We start from the raw sequence: 13,443 nt of genomic DNA on the forward strand, positions 1-13,443 counted from the left end.
TGCCTGCAGACAGTCAATGTAAACTAACTGTCTCATGGCTCAGCAGCAGATTACCCTGACAGGCCGCAGGTTGCCCACCACTGTATTAGATCATAAGAGATTCAATGTGCCTGTTGAACTAAACCTGGTCCTCAAAGTGTCTCTCCAAGTGACCACCTTATTTTTCAACACATACTCCTCACTGAGATTCTTCCTCCTCCACAAACTAAATCCTTAGAGATGGACAGGAGGGAGGGGTGATTCAATTACCTGTTGCACTGCTCCAGCAAGGCTACATTAGAATTATGTAAGATGCCTATTCTACTCTGCTCTCCATCAAAGCTATCCATCACACATGTCAAGTGGAAGAAAATTGGTCTTCTACCCTTACTTGCTTCTTCGTGATGTTTAAAGGCAACCTAAAAGGTTTTTGCGCAAAATATATTTTTGTGATATTAGAAATTCTGGAAGTCTACCTTGTAAAACTAATGTGATGGAGAAGTAATGAAATAAAATCACAAGAGAGTAGACTGAAAGCTGAGCAACTGAGGCCTTTTCTAGACTAAGATTTAAAGTGTGATGTTAGTTAACATGTGCTAACACATTATAAAGTTTAGTGAAGACAAACTATATTGCCTTTAACAAGTACTAAACTGATCAAGTTAAAAAATGTGGTAGCAGACACGAGGTTTTAACTTGACCAGTTTAACGCATGTTAAAGGTAGCTTGTGCCTTGTCTATACTAGAATTTTTAATCACATTTGTTAGCACATAAACCAACATGTGCTAACATAATACTCTAAATCCTAATCTAAAGGCAGAGAAAGGGCAAGTTTAAAACTCATTTTTGGTCATACCTGTTTAATATAAATACACTAGGTTAAAAGGATGTCTGCCAAAAATTCAACATCCCACTCCTTTAGTTCAGGTGTGAGAACTCAAAATAAACTTACTAGGCAAGAACAAAAATACTTTTTTAAAAAACATTTCAGGTCCTCACACAAAATAAGCAAAAGAGAGCACAAAATCAATTTAAAAAAATCCTTAGCCCATCAACTTTAAGCCAGGAAGTGAAAGCAGGTGAAACCCCAAAAAGTTACCTTAAAAAGATACACCCAGATTGGCATTTCTAGACAAAGAAACAGGGCATTAGATAGGAAAAGTATGGCTAGGAAATATACATTTTATAAATCTTTCATTCACCTAAGTTTGAAAATTGGCCTGCATCTTATTTTAAAGATCTCTGAATTGCAGAAGAAATTGAGTATTTGCCCCATCCCCTTCTAAAACTGCCTCTGGCTCACTCCCACTTAGCTAGGTCCAGAATTCACTCTGGGAAGATCATAAAAGGAAAACTCTGTATGTTCTCTCTCCAAAATGCAATATGAGAGCAAATGCCATTTGGTGGCATTTATAGGGAAACAGATTGAATGCCAGTTTTCATGTTCAGCTACAGCTCAGCACACCATTCCAAGAATGTTTAAGTGCAGATAAGATCAGCAACTTCTTGATGCAAGACAACTTTATTTTAAAAGTAACACATTTTAGCTATATGATTTGTGACAACCAATTTAAAAAAAAAAATCTGGGATTCAGATTGTCAATGCACAACTCACTTTTTTTTAAAAAAAAAAGTTACCTAGCCTCAGCAGTTTCCTCCCTGGACCAGTAATATCTAGTCATCCCTCCATTCTCCTCCTCATATTGAATGTTTTCACACTACAGCTGAAAAAAAAGTTTACTCAGACTTTGAAAAATCAAGCCAAAGTATTCCCAATACAAGTACCCAGAATCAGTTTGCCATTATATTAAATATCCACAATTACATAAATGAACTATGTATTTAGAATACCAGAAGAAAGTGTATAATGTAAACAGTGATTATATATGTACTGATACATGAACTACTAGTAATAGCTGAATACTGGAAAAGAGATAATGCTCTCTTACATGTTTCATTTAAAAGATGAAGGAATCCTGCAAAAATAAGGGTTGTATCAAAATTTAGACAACTAGGGGAGTATATATTGTAATTTTTTAAATCTTCAACACACTAAATATCTCCAGCACATATATTAAACACACAGGAATTGAAAACAAAATTGCTCCCTGGTCCCTAGCTTTTTTATAAGAAAAGTCAAAGATCTGACTATGTTTATATCACTGTTGCATACTTTAAGGTTTCTCTTTTCTAAATAATGCAAGGGCAAAATTTGGATTGTTCAGCAAGTGCTTTCTAATATAAAGGCATATGCAGTCAACTTTAAGCTGTATCGTTCAGAGAAAGTAAACACTACGGGCTATTCTAATTTCAGCACACAAATACACAGCTGACCACTCAGGATCACTTCTAATTTAGTATTTGGGTTCTGTAATCATTGTGCACTAGAACTCACATTGAAATCAATTTGAATATCACATGCACAACAGCTGTAGAAATTAGGCTTTAAGATTTTCTGGCAAACAGTTTATTTTGAGCTGCATAATAACAACATTGTTAGCACACTATATTCAAAAGCACATCAACTACAGCTAAACATGTTTTCTGTAAGGAACACAAATCCTCAGGAAGTTACTAGCACCTTGGTTTTCCAACTATGAATGTGTCTAATTTGTACAGAGTCTAAACCCATCAGTTTTCAGAGTCAAACTGCACATTAATATTTCACAGGCATACAACATGCCTCATCATCCTCCTGAGTATGATCATGACGACACAGCCATCAAAACCTATCTGGCTAACATTTAGCAATAAAGATTTACAGACACAGTGAAAACAGCTCTGATACAATCACTATCAATGCTATTACACAGTCTCTGGAAATAAACTGAAAGTTCTTTATCACTTCCCTAACATAAGTCCGCTTCTTTTTCCAAATTACTGTACATCCCTGTTTCAGGGACGATTACATCTGATAAACAGGGCATCCAGAGAATTAGCATAACGGGGGTGGGAGGGCTAAAGCCCTACACACCAGGGTAACATAACCTGGTATAAAAGGAAGCCCCCGCATTAAGGAAATCTACCAAAATAGGCTGTTACCTACGTTCATTTTTAAAAAAAACCGTATCACTCTCTGCAGTATCAGTCACACGCGGACCAGGGGGCTGGACGAAATGTGACCCCTGTTATGACCCACCCCTCCTGTCTCTGCAACCATCGCCTTTCAGATCCCCTAGGAAAGCCTCTCCCCAGTGCCCCTGCCACGAAATACAGGGATCACCAGCTGTGTCAGTGGGGAGCCGCCGCCCCACACCCGCGCGCGGCCCGCCTTGTTATTAGGATCCCTTGAGCCTCCCTTTTGGGCCAGACCAACGCCAGGCTAGGTGGGGGAGGGGGCGCTTTATCCAGGGGTTTCCCGGCCTTGCCCAAGCAGCTCGCTCGCTGCCCAGCCGCACTTCCTACCCCTTCCATGCCGGGCCTCTGGGTCCTTCTCCCCGGGCCCCCAGCTCCCGCGGCCCGCGGGGGCACCCCGCGCTGTTGAGTCCCTCATCCCCAAGCCGCCGTTACCCTCCCCCTCTGCCGAGAGGCTGGGACAGACCCTCCTCCCCCCGCGGCGGGGGGAGGAGGGGCAGGCGGGCACACGGCCGGGGAAGGGGGGAAGCCTCTGACCTCCTCGCTCTTCAGCACCTCCTTGAACTCTCGCTTGATCCTCTGCACCGCGATGTTGGCCATCTCCGCAGCCGGCACCCACTCGCCGCTGCCTCCGAGCCGGGCCCAGCGAGCTCCGCCGCTCCCGCTGGATAATTCCCGGCCCCACCAAAATGGCGCCCGCGCCGAGCATGCGCGCTGCGGCCCCCGGCGCCGTCGCTCAGGCGGGGCCCCGGCGGCGTGTGCGGCGGAGATGCAGGGAGCGGAGCGGCCCCTGAGTGGGGGAGCAGGACTGCGAGGGGCTGCCGGCCTCCCCTTGTCCCTGAGGGGAGGCTAACCCCCCCCCCCCGGTCCTGGGGAGACACCAGGCTCCGCGCTCCCTCTGCCACCTGGTCCCCGGCCCTATCACACGAGGAGCCGCTTTCAGTGCAGAGCTCGGGGCCCGGCTAAAGCGCGACGTCCCTGCGGTGACACCCCCTCACAATCCACGGGTCAGAGCGAGGGTCGCTGTGTCGTGATGACGCCGCTGTGTCATCTCCACTGTCGGTGTTGCCCACACAGCCCTTCAGCCGCTTCGGGGGCCGGTAGAGCTCGCCTGGGAAAGGGCTGGGCAGCGGGCTAACATGCGCCAGGTGAAACATGCTCCCGGCTTCCCCTCAGAGCCTGGCGTGGACGGGGCGAGGTAGTCGCGGGGCTGAGCGGGCTCTAGGCTCGCCGCCCCTTGTGGCTGGAGCGCTGGGGAAGAGGGACTCGGGAGGCTACAGCGAGGAAGATGGGGGAAGGGCCATTTAGCGCTCTGCCCTCCGAACAGAGAGCGCGACCCCCCGGCGGCCGGCTGCCCCTGGGCTCCTTCCGGTGAGAGCTCAGGGGGAGAGGCCTGGCCTGTGGTGAGGCTCTCTGGAAGAAGTAGGAATGGTTTATGGGCCTTTCTAGGGAGGGAAAGGCCTGTAGGTCATGCCCTGAAAACCTGCCTGAAGACCCCTAAGAAAGAGGGGCTTTGGGGACTCAGCCCATGATTTTGAGGGGAGCGCGTAACCCCAGAGAAACCTGTATTTTGTTTACTTCTGTTGGTTTTGCTACAAGACTCCAGGAAGACAGAGTAAGGGGTGAACATGTCAGTCCAGTCTGGTGGACCATAGTACTGTGGAACTATACCTCAGCAGGGGTGAACTGTGTTTTAGCCAGAGGGCTAAATTAATATGCTGGCAAAGGGGATGGAGCAGGATCTGATGCAGTGGCTACACCTGATGATAGAAAGGTAGGCTACTGTTATATCAAAATACACAGGTAGGTCTGGAGAACAGCCCACCTAAGATGTGATCTCACTCTTAGGAGTGTCGATCACTTGAATATTAAAGGTTTCAGAGTAGCAGCCATGTTAGGCTGTATTCGCAAAAAGAAAAGGAGTACTTGTGGCACCTTAGAGACTGACAAATTTATTAGAGCATAAGCTTTCGTGAGCTACAGATAAATGCATCCGATGAAGTGAGCTGTAGCTCACGAAAGCTTGTGCTCCAATAAATTTGTTAGTCTCTAAGGTGCCACAAGTACTCCTTGAATATTAAAGTCTCCCAAGGAAATGAATGAGTTTCACAGAATAAGTTGGACAGCAACTCTTTTAGTAGTATAGGAAGCCAAGGACAGATATGTCACTTCCTGGATGATGCACAATGTGAAAGTTGTACCTGACAATTAGAGAATGATTCTCTAATCACCATGATGTTACAAGGAATGGTTTCTTTAGAATCGACTCTGGTGGTTTATGGTTGAACTTACTCATAACATTATGGTCATCTGTGTGTGCGCTTTAATTTTTTTGTTTCCAGCAGCATACACAATGTGTTCAGTACTGTACAAAAAACTAAAGAAGGCACAGTCCCTGTTGGTGAAAGTGTATGCAGCAAAGTACCCTTAAATATAGTTTCTTTTAGTGTGCCCTCTTCCTCTGTGATGTGCGTGACTGATGCATAGCATCATGGTCTGTTTTCTTCGAGCTGTATTGCACCAAGTGCATTCTTAGATGCATCTGTTTGTAGAATCACCTCTTAAGATCAAATACCTTGCTTTTGACACAATAGGTGAATGGTATTTTACAAAACAAGCTTTTAGTACCTTTGCAGAAAGAATGATCTTGCACTTAAAAGACACTGGCCTGATAAGAAATCTGGATTGCTTCCTTTCTGTCTCACGCTTCTTGTGTGACCTTGAGGCATGAAGATACTTGCCCAGTTCCCCATCTATAAAAATGAGGATAATAATGCTTCTCTACCTCCCTTGTGTCTTGTGAAGATAAATTAATGAATGTTTGCGGGGTGCTAGGGTACTACCAAGATGACTGCAATAGAAAAATCTATAAATGAACTAAATTAACGTACTGATTTTAAATGCATCTGCCTTTTCCCACCAATCCACAGTAGTAAAAAGATGCATTTTTAGTTTTCAGCCTTTGCTCCTTAGGGAGCTGAGAAAACATGAACTCCACAAGTTGTCTGAAGTCTTTGTTTTTCCCATGAGGTTGCCAGTACTTTCTGGGTGCTGGAAATCCAGTAATATCTATAATAATATAAATGGCAGTGGAGTTTGTGTATGGAACTCATTTCTATCTGACCTGTACAATTCCCATAGTGTAAACAAACTGATCAAATTAATTCAAATTACTATAGCACTTTTTTTTTTAATAATACCCTCCATTTAGTTTGCTGCACTCCTTATTCCTGTTTTCCTTATCTTCCCCCATCCTTTACTCCTTCTCCCTCTCATCTCCACTCCAGACTCACCAAAAAGAAAAGGAGTACCCGTGGCACCTTAGAGACTAACAAATTTATTAGAGCATAAGCTTTCGTGAGCTATAGCTCACTTCATCGGATGCATTTGGTGGAAAAAGCAGAGGAGAGATTTATATACACACACACAGAGAACATGAAACAATGGGTTTATCATACACACTGTAAGGAGAGTGATCACTTAAGATAAGCCATCACCAGCAGCAGGGGGGGGAAAGGAGGAAAACCTTTCATGGTGACAAGCAAGGTAGGCTAATTCCAGCAGTTAACAAGAATATCAGAGGAACAGTGGGGGGTGGGGTGGGAGGGAGAAATACCATGGGGAAATAGTTTTACTTTGTGTAATGACTCATCCATTCCCAGTCTCTATTCAAGCCTAAATTAATTGTATCCAGTTTGCAAATTAATTCCAATTCAGCAGTCTCTCCTTGGAGTCTGGTTTTGAAGCTTTTTTGTTGAAGTATAGCCACTCTCAGGTCTGTGATCGAGTGACCAGAGAGATTGAAGTGTTCTCCAACTGGTTTTTGAATGTTGTAATTCTTGACGTCTGATTTGTGTCCATTCATTCTTTTACGTAGAGACTGTCCAGTTTGGCCAATGTACATGGCAGAGGGGCATTGCTGGCACATGATGGCATATATCACATTGGTAGATGTGCAGGTGAGCGAGCCTCTGATAGTGTGGCTGATGTGATTAGGCCCTATGATGGTATGGGGTAAGCAATGCTGCTTTTCCACCATTTCAACTCGTGCACGTCGGTCCTATCTCGGGGCCTCTCCTTTTGCCCCTCCACCCCCACGAACATGATACAGTTCTGTGGTGACCTAGAATCCTATTTTCGACGTCTCAGACTCAAGGAATATTTCCAACACACCTCTGACCAACATATTAACCCACAGAGACCTTCCTGCCAACACTACAAAAAGAAGGATTCTGGGTGGACTCCTCCTGAAGGTCGAAACAGCAGCCTGGATTTCTACATAGACTGCTTCCGCCGACGTGCACGAGCTGAAATTGTGGAAAAGCAGCATCGCTTACCCCATAACCTCAGCCATGCAGAACACAATGCCATCCACAGCCTCAGAAACAACTCTGACATCATAATCAAAAAGGCTGACAAAGGAGGTGCTGTCGTCATCATGAATAGGTCGGAGTATGAACAAGAGGCTACTAGGCAGCTCTCCAACACCACTTTCTACAAGCCATTACCCTCTGATCCCACTGAGAGTTACCAAAAGAAACTACAGCATTTGCTCAAGAAACTCCCTGAAAAAGCACAAGAACAAATCCGCACAGACACACCCCTGGAGCCCCGACCTGGGGTATTCTATCTGCTACCCAAGATCCATAAACCTGGAAATCCTGGACGCCCCATCATCTCAGGCATTGGCACCCTGACAGCAGGATTGTCTGGCTATGTAGACTCCCTCCTCAGGCCCTTCGTTACCAGCACTCCCAGCTATCTTCGAGACACCACCGATTTCCTGAGGAAACTACAGTCCATTGGTGATCTTCCTAAAAACACCATCCTAGCCACTATGGATGTAGAAGCCCTCTACACCAACATTCCACACAAAGATGGACTACAAGCCGTCAGGAACAGTATCCCCGATACTGTCACGGCTAACCTGGTGGCAGAACTTTGTGACTTTGTCCTGACCCATAACTATTTCACATTTGGTGACAATGTATACCTTCAAATCAGCGGCACTGCGATGGGTACCCGCATGGCCCCACAGTATGCCAACATTTTTATGGCTGACTTAGAACAACGCTTCCTCAGCTCTCGTCCCCTAATGCCCCTCCTCTACTTGCGCTACATTGATGACATCTTCATCATCTGGACCCATGGAAAAGAGGCTCTTGAGGAATTCCACCATGATTTCAACAATTTCCATCCCACCATCAACCTCAGCCTGGACCAGTCCACACAAGAGATCCACTTCCTGGACACTACGGTGCTAATAAGCGATGGTCAAATAAACACCACCCTATATCGGAAACCTACTGACCGCTATTCCTACCTACATGCCTCTAGCTTTCATCCAGATCATACCACTCGATCCATTGTCTACAGCCAAGCGCTACGATATAACTGCATTTGCTCCAACCCCTCAGACAGAGACAAACACCTACAAGATCTCTATCATGCATTCCTACAACTACAATACCCACCTGCTGAAGTGAAGAAACAGATTGACAGAGCCAGAAGAGTACCCAGAAGTCACCTACTACAGGACAGGCCCAACAAAGAAAACAACAGAACGCCACTAGCCATCACCTTCAGCCCCCAACTAAAACCTCTCCAACGCATCATCAAGGATCTACAACCTATCCTGAAGGACGAGCCATCGCTCTCTCAGATCTTGGGAGACAGACCAGTCCTTGCTTACAGACAGCCCCCCAATCTGAAGCAAATACTCACCAGCAACCACACACCACACAACAGAACCACTAACCCAGGAACCTATCCTTGCAACAAAGCCCGTTGCCAACTCTGTCCACATATCTATTCAGGGGATACCATCATAGGGCCTAATCACATCAGCCACACTATCAGAGGCTCGTTCACCTGCGCATCTACCAATGTGATATATGCCATCATGTGCCAGCAATGCCCCTCTGCCATGTACATTGGCCAAACTGGACAGTCTCTACGTAAAAGAATGAATGGACACAAATCAGACATCAAGAATTATAACATTCAAAAACCAGTTGGAGAACACTTCAATCTCTCTGGTCACTCGATCACAGACCTAAGAGTGGCTATACTTCAACAAAAAAGCTTCAAAAACAGACTCCAAGGAGAGACTGCTGAATTGGAATTAATTTGCAAACTGGATACAATTAACTTAGGCTTGAATAGAGACTGGGAATGGATGAGTCATTACACAAAGTAAAACTATTTCCCCATGGTATTTCTCCCTCCCACCCCACCCCCCACTGTTCCTCTGATATTCTTGTTAACTGCTGGAATTAGCCTACCTGCTTGTCACCATGAAAGGTTTTCCTCCTTCCCCCCCCTGCTGTTGGTGATGGCTTATCTTAAGTGATCACTCTCCTTACAGTGTGTATGATAAACCCATTGTTTCATGTTCTCTGTGTGTGTGTGTGTGTATATAAATCTCTCCTCTGTTTTTTCCACCAAATGCATCCGATGAAGTGAGCTGTAGCTCACGAAAGCTTATGCTCTAATAAATTTGTTAGTCTCTCAGGTGCCACAAGTACTCCTTTTCTTTTTGCGAATACAGACTAACAGGGCTGCTACTCTGAATCCAGACTCACCATATCCTTTTCCTGTTCCCTCTCTCAGTTCTCTTAAAGGGGAAAAAGGAAAAGAATAAAGATGCTGAATTTAGTGGCATTCTGAAGGTTTGGTTGTGGTAAGGTTAATGCAAGAGGGGAATTTGTAGGATTAAATTATGGCTTTTCTGACTACCCATTTTATTCTATTCAGATTAATGGGAATTTTGCTATTATGACTTCTTGGGGTTAATTAGAATTATTCAAGTTGTTCCTTGGGTTCAGAACATGAAAAAATGCATTTTTATACCAACTTTCCAGTGTGCAACATTAGGCTCTGATCCTACAAATGCTTGTGCACATGCTTAATTTCAAATACATGAGTAGTCTCATTGGATATAAAGTTAAACACATGAATAAATGTTTGCAGGATTGGGTTATTAAGGACTCAGTTTTCCAGCAGAGTCTGCATGGATGTCCACTCACAAGTCAGTGGGTTTGAGGGCCATCTACATGTATTCCTTTGCAAGATTAGCCCTTAAAATGTTATTTCCACTTTTCTAATCTCACTAGTACAGAGTTGTTGAAAACAGTTTAACATTTCTTCACTTCCTTCTAACACTTTAGGGATTAAGTGTTAAGTAAAGGTGACCTTCAAAGGATTTATTTTAAAAATTCTGTTTGCCCTCTTTTGCTTCTTTATGATATATAGTGAGGCCTGACAATTCTCCCCCCCCCCTTGCTTTTTAGCTTAGAAATATCAGGAATATGAAATCCTGTCTTCCCTAGTTTTGTTGACAGACTTCTTTAAGAGGGAGGGATACCTCAAGAGATACATACTGTGACTTCACACACTTCATTAAAGAGTCAATACTTCTTCCTTTTACTAAAGACCTAGAACAGGTCTAGGCTACAAATTTTTGCCAGCATAGCTATGTTGTTCAGGGGCGTGACTTGTGACTGACATGGCTGTGCTGGCACTGTAAACACAGTTATACATGTAAAACTGTGTTTTTGACAGTATAGTTTATTTCACTTGTGGAGGGGGAAGCTGGAATAAACTATACTGGCAAAAGCACAGCTTAGCAGCATTAGCTGCATCCACACTAAGTGTTTTGCTGATGCAAGTATCTGGTACTCCCCAATGTAAATCTAGCCATGGTTTTGATTTTTGTTTTGTTAGCTTCATCTACTCCCAGAGATGGAATAGTATTACTAGCTGCAGTAGGGCTTTTATACACATGGTATGTTCATTTTATATCAAAAGTTATTTAAAAGTCTTTATTAAAAACAAAGACCACAAAATCCAAGATGGTGCAGAATCCTCAAGCTCTTCTTTATAATCCTTATCCCCCATCCTTTCCCTCTCTTTTTATTATCCCTCATCTTCTCTTTTTTATATATATTAAGCTCTTCAGGCCAGAGGCTGCCTTCTTATTTGTGTGTAAAACGTCTCTAGCACATTTTTGGGTACTGTAAAAATAGTAATTTACAATAACCATGCAGATCTCCCTCAAGCATTCTTAAAACTACAGTACCCACCTGCTGAAGTGAAGAAACAGATTGACAGAGCCAGAAGAGTACCCAGAAGTCACCTACTACAGGACAGCCCAACAAAGAAAATAATAGAACGCCACTAGCTGTCACCTTCAGCCCCCATCTAAAACCTCTCCAGCACATCAAAGATCTACAACCTATCCTGAAAAATGATCCCTTGCTCTCACAGATCTTGGGAGACAGACCAGTCCTTGCTTACAGACAGCCCCCAACCTGAAGCAAATATTCTCCAGCAACCACACAACACACACACTAACCCAGGAACCTATCCTTGCAACAAAGCCCAATGCCAACTCTGTCCACATATTTATTCAAGTGACACCATCATAGGACCTAATCACATTAGCCACTCAATCAGGGGCTCATTCACCTGCACATCTACCAATGTGATATATGCCATCATGTACCAGCAAAGTCCCTCTGCCATGTACATTTGCCAAACCGGACAATCTATGCAAAAGACTAAATGGACACAAATCTGACATCAGGAATCCAGGAAGTTTTTGGAAAGCGTAGGGGACAATTTCCTGGTGCAAGTGCTAGGGGAGCCAACTAGGGGGAGCGCTTTTCTTGACCTGCTGCTCACAAACCGGGTAGAATTAGTGGGGGAAGCAAAAGTGGATGGGAATCTGGGAGGCAGTGACCATGAGTTGGTTGAGTTCAGGATCCTGACGCAGGGAAGAAAGGTAAGCAGCAGGATACGGACCCTGGACTTCAGGAAAGCAGACTTTGACTCCCTCAGGGAACAGATGGCCAGGATCCCCTGGGGGACTAACATGAAAGGGAAGGGAGTCCATGAGAGCTGGCTGTATTTCAAGGAATCCCTGTTGAGGTTACAGGGACAAACCATCCCGATGAGTCGAAAGAATAGTAAATATGGCAGGCGACCAGCTTGGCTTAATGGTGAAATCCTAGCGGATCTTAAACATAAAAAAGAAGCTTACAAGAAGTGGAAGGTTGACATATGACCAGGGAAGAGTATAAAAATATTGCTCGGGCATGTAGGAAAGATATCAGGAGGGCCAAATCGCACCTGGAGCTGCAGCTAGCAAGAGATGTCAAGAGTAACAAGAAGGGTTTCTTCAGGTATGTTGGCAACAAGAAGAAAGCCAAGGAAAGTGTGGGCCCCTTACTGAATGAGGGAGGCAAGCTAGTGACAGAGGATGTGGAAAAAGCTAATGTACTCAATGCTTTTTTTGCCTCTGTTTTCACTAACAAGGTCAGCTCCCAGACTGCTGTGCTGGGCATCACAAAATGGGGAAGAGATGGCCAGCCCTCTGTAGAGATAGAGGTGGTTAGGGACTATTTAGAAAAGCTGGACGTGCACAAGTCCATGGGGCCGGACGAATTGCATCCGAGAGTGCTGAGGGAATTGGCGGCTGTGATTGCAGAGCCCTTGGCCATTATCTTTGAAAACTCGTGGCGAACGGGGGAAGTCCCGGATGACTGGAAAAAGGCTAATGTAGTGCCCATCTTTAAAAAAGGGAAGAAGGAGGATCCTGGGAACTACAGGCCGGTCAGCCTCACCTCAGTCCCTGGAAAAATCATGGAGCAGGTCCTCAAAGAATCAATCCTGAAGCACTTAGAGGAGAGGAAAGTGATCAGGAACAGTCAGCATGGATTCACCAAGGGAAGGTCATGCCTGACTAATCTAATCGCCTTTTATGATGAGATTACTGGTTCTGTGGATGAAGGGAAAGCAGTGGATGTATTGTTTCTTGACTTTAGCAAAGCTTTTGACACGGTCTCCCACAGCATTCTTGTCAGCAAGTTAAGGAAGTATGGGCTGGATGAATGCACTATAAGGTGGGTAGAAAGCTGGCTAGATTGTCGGGCTCAACGGGTAGTGATCAATGGCTCCATGTCTAGTTGGCAGCCGGTGTCAAGTGGAGTGCCCCAGGGGTCGGTCCTGGGGCCCGTTTTGTTCAATATCTTCATAAATGATCTGGAGGATGGTGTGGATTGCACTCTCAACAAATTTGCGGATGATACTAAACTGGGAGGAGTGGTAGATACGCTGGAGGGGAGGGATAGGATACAGAAGGACCTAGACAAATTGGAAGATTGGGCCAAAAGAAATCTAATGAGGTTCAATAAGGATAAGTGCAGGGTCCTGCACTTAGGATGGAAGAATCCAATGCACCGCTACAGACTAGGGACCGAATGGCTCGGCAGCAGTTCTGCGGAAAAGGACCTAGGGGTGACAGTGGACGAGAAGCTGGATATGAGTCAGCAGTGTGCCCTTGTTGCCAAGAAGGCCAATGGCATTTTGGGATGTATAAGTAGGGG

General features: G+C 44.8%; 2 protein-coding genes across 6 annotated transcripts in view; one reads left to right on the forward strand and one right to left on the reverse strand.

Annotated features, from left to right (window-relative positions):
- The window catches only part of UBE2K (ubiquitin conjugating enzyme E2 K), a 61,033-nt gene extending 56,840 nt beyond the window's left edge, over nt 1-4,193 (reverse strand). Inside the window, exons 1-2 of one of the 5 annotated variants that reach the window (XM_043513939.1) lie at nt 3,593-3,731; nt 1,619-1,704 (exon numbers count right to left, since the gene is read on the reverse strand). Coding sequence is in view for 3 of the 5 variants with exons in the window: in XM_038399660.2 (XP_038255588.1) it covers nt 3,593-3,764 (172 nt within the window). In the remaining 2 variants the exon portion in view is untranslated. Of the gene's footprint in view, nt 1-1,618; nt 1,705-3,385; nt 3,410-3,592 lie in introns of those variants that run through there. The other 4 variants (XM_038399661.2, XM_038399660.2, XM_043513940.1 and 1 more) reach the window with 4 other exon arrangements.
- Nucleotides 4,194-4,333: 140 nt separating this feature from the next.
- Nucleotides 4,334-13,443, forward strand: part of SMIM14 (small integral membrane protein 14) — a 100,317-nt gene continuing 91,207 nt past the window's right edge. The window contains exon 1 of the mRNA XM_043513941.1: nt 4,334-4,829. The gene's annotated coding sequence lies outside the window, so the exon portion shown is untranslated. The remainder of the gene's footprint in view (nt 4,830-13,443) is intronic.

Source organism: Dermochelys coriacea, chromosome 4, assembly GCF_009764565.3.
Source record: "Dermochelys coriacea isolate rDerCor1 chromosome 4, rDerCor1.pri.v4, whole genome shotgun sequence".
In the NCBI taxonomy this organism is placed as follows: domain Eukaryota; kingdom Metazoa; phylum Chordata; order Testudines; family Dermochelyidae; genus Dermochelys; species Dermochelys coriacea.